Source organism: Tetrao urogallus, assembly GCF_951394365.1.
Source record: "Tetrao urogallus genome assembly, chromosome: 6".
NCBI lineage: Eukaryota > Metazoa > Chordata > Aves > Galliformes > Phasianidae > Tetrao > Tetrao urogallus.
Genome location: NC_136819.1, coordinates 10690662 through 10702695, shown reverse-complemented (window position 1 = coordinate 10702695; position 12034 = coordinate 10690662). Strand labels below are relative to the sequence as shown.

The 12034-nt window shown below is 42.1% G+C and overlaps 1 protein-coding gene across 1 annotated transcript in view; it reads right to left on the bottom strand.

Moving 5' to 3' along the window:
• The window catches only part of PDE3B (phosphodiesterase 3B), a gene marked incomplete at both ends in the record, with an annotated part of 74240 nt that extends 62330 nt beyond the window's left edge, over positions 1–11910 (bottom strand). Inside the window, one exon of the mRNA XM_079536655.1 lies at positions 10897–11910. Within this exon, the coding sequence (XP_079392781.1) occupies positions 10897–11910 (1014 nt within the window). The remainder of the gene's footprint in view (positions 1–10896) is intronic.
• Positions 11911–12034: the final 124 nt, after the last annotated feature.

Below are 12034 nucleotides of genomic sequence, written 5' to 3'. Positions count from 1 at the left end.
TCTACAAAAATCTGAGTGTTAACAGCTCAGACCTGGCAAATTTGCAATTACATTTATAGAAAATGAAGCAGGTGAACAAATACTTTACATCTAATCTGCAGAAATAGAGGGGAAAAAAAATCTTTGCAATATTGCAAGATATTAACATGAAGTGTGCAGTCTGTACATCAGAAATAAACACAGATGCCTTCTTAAAGGCAGGCTAAATATGCATCATTTTTAAGTTATGGACTTAACATAGTAACCCCTTCACATAAGGGATTCTGAAAATACTGTTGTAAGTGCAAGGAAATATTTAATCCTTCTGCTTAATAAATTGCATTACCAAATGTTCTACATGATTTAAAATAAAAAAAATTTGGTTGAAAGGTTTCCAAAAAAGTAAAAATATTTTCAAGTCAGGATACTTTTGTCTTTGTTGAACAGTATCTGTAATTTTGGATAAAATTATGTTACTGGTCTTCTAATACGTAGAAAGTGAACAAAGAACACACTGGTCAGAAGAGGTGTTAAAATGATTGTAAAATTAAAACAGTTGCAGACAGGGAAAGAGAAAGAAAAATGGTATTTTGAGACAGAGACAAGCAAATAAGCAATTTCTGATTGATCATTTACTTTCTAGGAAATTCTTTTCATGTATTTTCAAGCAAAATGAATTTAAAATACAGATGTACCATCTAAAGGCATATCGTGCCTGTCCAGTACCAGACAGGCAGAAGAAATGTAAGTTTTAAGGATGCATTCATTTGGGACTGTTAACATCTACTACTGGAGAGTCAAAGTTATAAATTAGATTAAAGCCTGTGAATTTTCAGCAAGACTATATATATATAATTATATGTACATATACTATTCCTTAAATGATGTAAAACACATGTTGTCTTCCACTTGAAAGAAGAAATGCTCCACTGACTCTAGGGAGCTTCCTAACAGAATAAATGTTAAGGCAAGGATAGAAGACTCAACAAACCCTTAGAAATGAAATTTTAACAGCAGTTAGTCTCATACAAGATAATGACATAAAGCTAACTTTCTGTATTACATTATATATTATTGATTATATATTTTTATTTATCATTTATATTACATCCCTTATTACTCAATGGAGAAGAGTTAAAGGTGAATTATTGAAGTTTTACTGACTCGTAGCTAGTTCTGAATTACATCACTTTATTTAATGAAACACAGCTTGAACCTTTTCCAAGGCTGCAACACTTTCCTGAGCACTAATTAAAACTGGATACCAATTTCATATTTCCAAACAACACATGAGATTCCAAATGGATTTGTCTTGAATTTTTACCCTTAATGATCTTAATAAAAGGCATAATTCATAAATTAATTTAATATGTAAACAGAGTTTTACTTGGTTTTAACAAAACAGCTTTCAAACTTGAGTATCTTAGCTTTGACTTTTATTCTCCACAAGAATTTTTATCCTTCAGAGACAGAAGTACTATTTTCTCCTTCGGACCATTCTCAGATGTCTTTGATACAAAAGCCTTTATCTCAGAGGATCTGAAAACCTAGGCTACACTCAAAAGCAATAGCCACTGCCTGCCTTCTTATTTTCAAAACTTACACACGTTTCATAAAGTTACACACAAACCCCTTATTTTCAAGCTTTTTAAAAAGTTCTTTGTCATCTAACGAAAGTGCTGCCAGTTATAGTAAATGAAATTAAAACCAACAGAAATACTGGTTGTTAACAGAACAGCTGTTTCAAAACCTTCTTTCTTAACCAAATTTGTCCAACCAGAAGCTCCAAATAGGAAGAAAAATTAGATTTTCGGTATTACCATTGCATGGAAACATTCTTCTATGATGAATAAAAAAGAAACTCGTAGATAGATTCTAATGAATACTTGTCTATAGCTACATAAAATAAGTTCACTGTCTTCAACATATCTTCAACTGTGTTTTGCCATGGCGTCACAAAGTTCTCTCTTATCACATGGTGGTAATCACTCATTTTAACTTCATATCGACATACACACTGCATTCCTTTAATCACTGGAAAGATTCCAAGTAACTCAGCTCTTTTATTATTACAAAAACACCCAACAACTAGAAAACGCCTAGACAAACTTCTATGCGTTCAATCAATTGGAACTCATTGCAATTCTATTTTTTCATTTGAAATTTCCTTTCAGAGCACACCTCAGTAATTCCCAAATGGATGCTATGTAGCTAGCTAACAAAAGGACAGAAAGAGAGCATGTAGGGAGCGGATAACAAAGTTGCTTGTGTTTACAAGCTAGGATATGAAATACAGTGCTCTATTCTACATTGATAGGTCCGACTGAACAAAGACCTTCAAATCGTTCAGGTCTGTGTGTTTGCCCCAGGCTACAAACAACTCACAGTGGATACATCTCTGTTCCATGGCATTATTGTATGGACAGTCTCAACGGGAGCAGTGTAACCCACATCAACACTTTTCTTTTCCTGGAAAGACTGCTTCTCACATGTCCCAACTAATGAAGGGCAAAGCTGTGCTGGTGTGCCTTCACTTCCTTCAGTCCAAGCCAATTCATGCAGGGCAACGCAGAGCAGACAGTATTTCACAGGCACAGCAGGACTTTAACTTTTTTCAGTGTGCTAATCACACCTTCAGGTTCTAACACAAATTTCCTGCTCTCACACATGGGACCTGAACTGCTTGTATCTAAGAAAAAGCAGCCTAAATGAACTGAAATTGAAGCTCAGACTATGCAATGGGAGAATTCTTTTGGACTGGTAATACATAGGGTTACAGAACTACAAGAATAAATATCAAAAATACTGTGAGTAGACCACACCGTTTAGATGGCAAACCAAATGAAATAGAGGCTACTGTGGCCAATACTCAAGAGAGTTATTTAAGATTTCTCAAATATATTTTTTTCTTATATAGTTAGCAGTTATAGTCTAGACGTGTGGCATTGAGTTTTATTAAATACTAATGACGTCCTATAAATACAGAGATTAGTACCTGCCCCAGAGAAAGCTCACAAGAAGTTCATATCCCCTCTGAGCTGCAAACCCAGCTAAAAGGCTGCCCACTTCTGTAAGGCATGTCCACTGTAAGGCTCCGTGGCACCACACAGATTATTTCCTGTTTGAAGTGAGGTCAGTGTTTATCACCAAACATTAATAAACCTTATCCATAGTAGCAGTTCACAAGAAAAGATATAAGCTCCAAAGAGCCAGAAGTCCTACTGGTCAGAAATCAGAGCACTCAGTGCTAGAGTACTCAGAAATTTAGAATTCCTTTAAAGGAATCCATCAGACCAAAAATAGCCGTACTGCTGATGTGGTTAAACAAGTTTCACCCACCGGGACTTAGAAAAAGGTTTTTATAAGAATGAACATAATTTGTAATTTAATTTATAATATTGAACTAAGAAAAATAAAAAGCCCCAGAGTTCCCAAACACATATATAAGCCTTTAATTTTAGGCCACACTAGAAGAAAAATCATGCTAAAGATACAGACAGTGAGTCTAGTGTAAAATGCCTTTTTAAGGCCTTAATTTTGCCTGCCATCGTTTTAAAAGAGTTTAATCAAAAAGAAAACAAAATACGACCAACAATGAAGGTTAAAAGAGATGCTCTAATGCCATGATGCCCATGCGAGGTTTCACTGTTAAGCTGTTATTTCAGTCAAACTGATAAAAACCCTCTCCACAAAGTGACATCTCATTCACTTCCAGACGACCTGATACTACACACTTCTGCAGACGAAGCTGCAATGACAATAGATGTGTCACACAGGCAGGTGTGCCACAGGATCGCAGCACAACTCTGCTGGGGTGGGAGCAGTGCTGTGTGGTCTGGGCACGCTGAAAGTGCTCATCCCAAATTAAACCACCTGCATATTTTTCCAGCTAGCATTACCAACATGGTTATAGCTATTTCGCTAATTCATGCTGCTTCTTCATAAAAGAGGGACAATTTCTCAAAAACAAATCCAAAGCAGCTTCACATGGTATATTTTCTATGGTATCTAGAATATCTTAAAGGAAAGTACGTAAGGAAAAGAATATTTTAACGATCAATGAAACAACCTTTTGTTTATCACGTGAACAACAAACGTTTGCTGCAAATATCCCTTTAACTAAATTAACTTAATTAACTAAATTAATTAAATAACTAAAGTATTTAGATTTGAAGACAGGAATGTTAAGGCTGGCAGATCAGAACTGGGTAACTAAACCTGACAAGATTAACATTCAAGGACATTTAATTGGAAGTCTGTCAGCTATTTCCACTCTTTTTGTATAAAATGAGATTAGCACTGGCACACAAAAAAATGCTCTACATAGCAGCACTGCATTTCATAGATGCCAAACTACCAAATAAATGAAGGCATGTACAAAAACCATTTCTCTGGCTGTGTTTTCTTCTGTTCCTCCACCTGTGAATTTGCTCATTTCAAAGGAGGAGGCTAGACACAAAAGCTACAAAAAGTAGGGATAGTTAATGAAAAGAAAACCAGACATTCAACGCTAACTTCTAGACAGCAGCTGCCTCTATTTGAATTATGAGGGTCTCTCTGAAAGTAATGCCTCCTATTTTATTATAGGCTGTCAGATGCAGGTGGTGGTGGTATGGCAGTAGAGGCTGAACCTTCCCACCTACATTCTGTTACACGTTGTCGCTGCGTGACAGATGGCAGCAGAGGGACAGTCTGACAAAATGGCATCTGACATGGAAGCACAGATGAAGCAACGGTTTACCAGTAAATTCCTTCATGCAGAAACAATCTGCACCCACTGAGATTTGCTGAATGTTTATGGAGACCAAACAATGGATGTGCGCACAGTGAGGTGGTGAGTGATGCGTTTCAGCAGTGATGGCAGTGGGTCACTTCCACTGGTACAGATTTTCATGAGCACGGTATGCAGGCTCTTGTTTATCACTGGTGAAAAAGCGTAGCTAATGGTGATGACTATGTTAAAAAACTGATGTTTTGTAGAGAATCTGCTCTATCATATAGCATTGTTGTGCTCTTCTTAGCTGTTGTAGTTTCCATGGAAAGAAGCAGGAGGCATTACTTTTGGATCAACTTATGGATATGCTTTCACAAAACAACCGATTGTTTTTCAAATATTAGCCTGATCAGTAAGCTACAATTCTGTATCAGCAGTGATTCGTTTTATGGAGCACCCAGTTCTTAGGACACTTTTTTCTCTCCCTCGCCTGAACACTACTCACATAACTCACTCCTGCTGAAGGAAGGATCTCTCCAATATGTTTTCATCATGCTTTCCCTTGCCAAATAAGTTGATGGATCACAATATCCTATCACTTCTAATCTATTGCTATTCTTGATTCCTGCCTGTCCCTCCAGACTTTCACTCATACTGAGTTGCCAAAAAGTCCCATTATTCTTACTCCCCAATATAATATATTCTGTTGTGTCTTTTCATCTTGCTAAGAATTGTTTTCCCCCAACTCTCACCTTAACAAGTCATTTCAGTTCTCTCCCCACAGTTTTTTTTTCTAGAAAAACAGGTGAGATTCTAGTATGGAGCACCAGCTCACACTATGGACTTGCTGTATGTCACAGCATATTCCAGCAGGTCTTCCCACTCCCCTTTTTTCACAAAGCTTAGTTGAATTTCATATCTTTGAAGCTTCTAAGGCCATAGCATTCAATCAGTTTGGTCACGTTCCTTCATTAGGATGGTACTGCCAGGCACATACATGCACAAATAGGAGTGTGCAACTGAACATGAGTTGTCTTTTCCTCTGTTAAATATACCTGACACCTTGTCATTCTCACTCCTTTCATATTTAACCTCACAGAACATGCTGTTTATGACCTACAGCATGGAAACCATCCTTTTTTTTTTTTTTTTGCCACTCTAGAGATACTTCTGAGAACTTATTATTCTACATCTCTGCCATTTTCTTGCATAATTTTAAAATAGCTTTCTTGTCAAAGCTGAAAACCAATGTTTTATCAATGTACTCTGTTGGTTCCCTTTCACACAGTTGATAACTCAGTTCTTACAAACTTCTTGCCCACTGGCATTCTGGTCACTCCTGTAACACACCACCTGCAATATTTCCCCCAGATTTCTCCAGTGTTTCCTCAGCAGATGTCTTCACTTTCATTCGTTTCTCTCCTTACATCTTGTCCTCAGGAAATCACACCTGCAGAAACAGTCAAGCTAATTTGCTACACTGACAAGTTACAAACACGTTTCCCTGCTTTTAGTGTGCTACTTCTGTCCAAAGCAAACTGCCATGCAATTCTGGATATCTGAAAACCAGCCTACCCTACAGTTAGCTAACAGAGCTCTTACCAGCCACCAGTCTTCTTAACCGCACTCCCAGCATTCTTTGTTAGTCTCTGAACCACATTACTGTTCTGGTGATCACTGCCACAGGGACAGCATCTTAAGCTCCAATCTCTCTATAGGTCTCTACAGGCAGACTGCTCAAACGATCCCTTCTTTCTGGTATGATACTTCTAGAAACTTGAAGATACTCTAAGAAACTTCAGAATGGAGAAGGAAAAAAAAAGAATTAAAAAAAAGGAGCAACTCTTACAAAGCCTTCTCATTTTGCCTGGCACAAAACATTCTGTCAAGGCCAGAAAGAACCAGACAGAAATAATCTTACTTATCCAAAGTAATAGTTGCAAAAATTGTTCTCCATGACTGTCATTTCATGGAACACTCACTGTTATTGTGTATTTCCAACACTCAGCTGCATTATATTGAAGTTGATTGCATTCACAACCAAACACACTTATTTCTACCTTGATTTCCACCCCTCACCACAAGAGATGACCAATAAAAACTCAAGACATACAGAGAACAACAGAAATAAAGCTTTGCCTGCAGGTACAGTTGTGGTGAGAGTCACCACAACCACCACTACAGGAAAAGATGAACATTGCAAAGAGCTCATCATCTCAGTTGCATAGAAGAAGATACATTTCATCTTTCTAGGCTGCAAACCTAGAAACTGTATCAGAACTTGAAAACTTTAAGGCAATGTAACATACCTATTAACAGGTATCTTCTGCCCTAGGAAACTAATCGCCTCAGCAGTTAAGGAAAAATATAATTTGTTTTAAAAACAAGAAACAGACAGTTTATATGTGCCTAATTAAACTGTGTTAATTTAAAAAGTTAAATGTACATTTTAGACTCTCTAAATCAAGTCGTGATCTTCCTAGGGTACAAGATAAGACTTGATCCTCAGAGGGTGCAAGATAAAAGGCATAAGATAGCTACAAATGGAAATTGGCAAGAATTGGTGGTCAATCTACCAGCCTAAACATGAGACAACTCTTCCTTCAGCTGACAGAGCACAGCATGGAAGTTTTTATCCATTAACATCTCAGCTTTACTTCTTGTTTGAACCTAGTCAGATAGGTAGGAAATTTTAAAAAGAAAATGAACAACAAAAAAACCCTAGCTCTATTTGCAGGTTGTTTTGGACGTGTGTCCTATGCACATAATTTGAAAGGCCTATTCTCTTAGTAAAGACAAATAGACATTTTAGAATCACATGTCCTACATGTAGTTACATGCTCTCATATACACATTCACAAGGATGTAAAAAGAATGTTTTACACTACCGTATTTTTCAGACAGAGATTATTTATAAGATCTGACCAGTCCCAGTAGTGAACTGTCACGGTTTTGTTGACATGACCTGGCTTTCAAGAAGCAGCAACAAACAAAAAAGAACATCAAGAAATGTGTATTAAGTATTCAACAGCCAATGCAGGCAACACCTTTGATAGCAATATGCTAACATTAGCACGTCATTAAAACATTTAGTCAAAACATTGCCTGCACAGCATTTGTAATTGCAATCAATACTGCAACTGCACTGCTAAACGACTCATCAATTGGCCCAATTTGAATACTGAAAAAAAGGAAACAAAAAGGCCTGTTTACTGCTAACATCATACAAATTTGCATTCTTTCCCTGTTAATATAGTAGAAATCAAGAAGACATTGTGCTTGCATGATTTTTAGCCTTAATTTACTTCCTTCTGTTCTACACATATTACTATCTGTATGTTTGAAAATGGCATTTAAGTACAGTAGCATGACGTTTCAAGGACAAAGCCTATTCAAGACTCTTTTCCTCCACCCACCAAACTACATCTCTAGCCACACATACAGCAGAAAAAAAGCACATATGGCACAAATTAGATTCTGACAGCAAAGCATGGATGTTCATGGAACAGGTAAGAACAAAGATAATTATTGACTGTTGCTATCTGTTGACAAACAAAAAACAGAAATCCGAATTTGAGAAGTACATTCCTCAAATCAGAAAGCACTTGGATCATGCTCACAGGGCCTCTTCCTACCTCTACCCTCAGAAAACAGCGACAGCTCCACTTGACTCCACTGTGTGAACACTACTGGTTGTGCACACCTGGAATTGCCCCCTCTCCCTCTACTCCCCACACAGAAAGATCCCTTAGAATTGTTGGTTTAAGCTTATTTGTGCAAAAAGAAAACAGAAGTCAGCACACTACACTTCTTTTCTCACAGTACTAAGACAGAGTTGGGCATAATTTCAATTCAACAAGTATCTGAAAACTTAATGTCAATACCAGCAATCTCTTTTTCCCCGCACAAAGTAACTAAAATCTACATCTGCCTTTTTTTGTTCTTATGTACACCTGCTTGTAGGGGTGCAATGTGCATAAGTAATCATATAAAATGCATCAAACTGAATGACAGCTAAACTAATATTGTCATTATAAGTACTCCTGACACAGCAAACATCCAGCAGCATGTTCCTCATACTCCACTGACCTTCCCAGCAGTCCTTATTAAATTCACTATCTTAAAATATTGAGAAAGAAGCCTTGCAATATTGTCTAAACATCTACAAAACATTCAGTGAATCAAGAAAGTTCACACAATAAATGCTCCTCTGAAGAGCACTAAGTGCTTATATTCCTTCCGTTTCAAGGAAACAACATAAAGACCTCACAGTGTTTGGTCAAATACACTCACAGACCATAGGCTTCCTTCCTCGTGTGACCCCCAACCCCAGCAGCTGACACTTTATCAGCTCTGCAATGTCTGATATCTCTCCAAGTCAAACACGAGAGCTGAGTATTTCACCTGCATCGTCCTCATAAAAATCCCTCATAAAACACTGCCTCGAACATGTATCTCTGAATGCAATTTAAATCATGGCTAATAAAGCACAAATATTTACTGTAAGGTGTAATAGACTTTATGAGGAAAATAAAGAACTTCAGATCTCTTTGTCGTTACTGTTCGCTTCTAGTGATAATGAAGATATCAAATTCTGGAAGTCTACCAAGCAGTTGCATTTTACTATGAACACGTATGATTTAAGTACTGCCAATAAATTCCAGGCATTTAGTTAGGTTGACGTTTATGATGTTACTTAAAGAATACTAAATGTCTTCACTTGAAATATATACATATTTTATGGGAAGTGAACTGAATATCAAAGGAAACACTTACTCAGTTGAATAAAAACAAATATCTTTTATCGTCTAGAAAAGTTAATGAAAGCTGTTACTACGTTTTCTGCGTTTCTTATATTGTAGACAAACACAATACAAACAGAGAGCATTTCCTACCTAGAAGGGAAGGGAGCAGAGAAAGTAAACTATTGTACAATATTCCCCACATATCTTAACTGCTGTTACAATATTTTAACGTTTGTCCCATTGTCTGCACTTGATAATTTCAACCTTCTGACGCCTGTTCCAGCAGACTGGCATTTGAACCTTTCACGCACAGAACAATTACTGCTGTATTATTCTATTGCGTAAATGCAGAGAAAGAAACGCTCGCAAACTGCTGCACTGTTTCAGATTTGCCTCGTATTTCCTCCGACCTATTTCACATCACAAGCAGCGCATTATGGAACGCACGACAAAGCAAAGTTAGAACATTTCATTTGGCATTTATGAATTTCAGCCACCGCAGCAACAGATGGGGGGTTTTGTGGCAACAATCCTTTCACAGAAGCCGGGCACTTGCCATTCATTCCCAATGCCCCCACGCTCCTCCAGCACGGGGTCAACTGTCCACTCCAGCAGAGCTGGGCCGCTTACACCCAGCTCCTTTTGCTCATGTGCCACCTACCAAATATAAATCAACTGCCCCACATGGGGGCTGCCCTGCAAAAAAGCAAAAAACAAACAAAAAAAACAAACAGGACTCATTGACAAGTTTTCCAGGAGGCAGAAACCAACAGAGTTCCATTCAAGAAAACTGAATGTTTCAGGCATCTTTCCAGACTCTACTGAACAGCTCTCTCTGAGGTTTAAAAAAAAAAAAAAAAAAGAAGTTTCTTGAGTTCAAAGAGCTCAAACCTAATGGTAATTTATTTGGAGCGAGGGAGAGATGGTTGAACAGGAGACCAGAGAAACAGACACGGTAATCTGCGAGGCAGAAGGACCCTGCCACTCAAACACTGTCCCAAACTGGTAAATAATATCCCTCCAAACCCGAGTTCTCCTTTAGCACTTGGCAGTCTTTTTGTCGATAGAAAGCGAGAAGAAGCAGAGGAGAGAGCGGCCAGCAAGGCTTTGTCTCATGACATTTGCCAGGAGCAGAGGAGGTGGGCTATGGGAAAGAAATAAGGCTGTTGATAGCAAGAAGGATTAGATTTCAGCGTTTAATCCGTATAAAAAGTGAGCGAAGCTTCCGTTCTGTCGCACGCATCGGTGCGACTTAGCTTCCGTGCAGCCCGCAAGAATTGCACCGATCCTGCGGAACCGAATTAAGGAGTCAAAAGACGCTAAGGAGCGAGCGTTTCCCTCTGTCTGTAAGAGCAGCGTGACAGCAGGCACCCCGCAAACACACCTACAGGAGCTGGGAGAGCGAGCGGCGCGCTCGCCGCCCTCAAACTTTCTCCCCGCGGTCCCGGAGCCACCTACCTGCTCTCTGGAGATGCAAGGCAACGAGGGTCTCCTGAACATCTTGCTGCTGCCGTAGTAGCTGCCCGAAGCTTCCCCCAGGGACACGCAGCTCGACCTCCGCCGGGGTCTGACCGCAGGCACTTTGTCCTCCACGCCAGGCAGCCGGGGCTGCGGCTGGTGCTGCCGGGGCGCCGCCCGGCCCCGAGCCGGGAAGATGCCGCGCTCGGCGCCGCGGAGAGCCAGCAGGCAGCCCGCCACCCCCACCGAGCCCGCCAGCAGCGGCCGGAGGGCCGGGGGCAGCGGCTGAAGGCCGGTCAGAGACACCAGCCACACCGCGCCGGAGAAGAGCAGGACGAGCAGGCTGCGGCGGAGCCCCGCGGAGCTCCGCAGCAGGGTGAGCGCCGCCACCGAGCCCAGCGCGGCCAGCAGCCTGCCCGCCGCCAGCCGCGGCTCGCCGGGGGCGAGGGGCTCCTCGACGCGCCCCTGCGCGGGCGGCAGCCACCGCAGCGCCACCAGGTCCCCCGAGTAGCAGCAGACGGGCAGCGCCAGCAGCCACCAGCGCGTCGCGCCGCGCTCCCCGCGGGCCAGGCGGCAGGTGAGGAAGAAGAAGGCGCAGGCGATGCTGAAGAGCGGGCTGAGGCAGCGGGAGAGGCTCAGCAAGGCGTGCAGCGCCCGGGGGCTCCGCCAGCCGCCGCCGTCCTGCGGGCCGGCGCCGCCCCGGCCGGGGAAGGCCAGCAGCGAGAGGGCGACGGCGGCCAGGGCACCCAGGCTGAGCAGCGCCCGGCGGGAGGAGGAGGCGGCGGCGGCGCCGGGGCAGAGCGGTGGGGTCGGGACGCTCTCCGGGGGGTCCCGGCGCGGCGGGGTCGCGCAGCCCCGCACGTAGCCGTTGCGGAGGCTCTCGGGCGGCGCCGGGTGGGGTGGCGGCGGCGGCGGCGGCGGCGGCCCCGCGCCGTCCGGCTGCGGGCGGTGCGGCGGCGGCTTGCCGGGGCCGCGGCGGGAGACGGAGGCGGCCGCTTCTCTCTCTTCCCGCATGGCGGTCGGGGGTCTCGCTAGCTCCGTCCCGCCGGCGCCTCCCGCATCGCCTCAGGAGAGGGGCGCCGGGCCGAGCCGCGGCTTCTGCCCCGCGGGCGGCGGCGTCCGGAGCATGGTGGGGAGC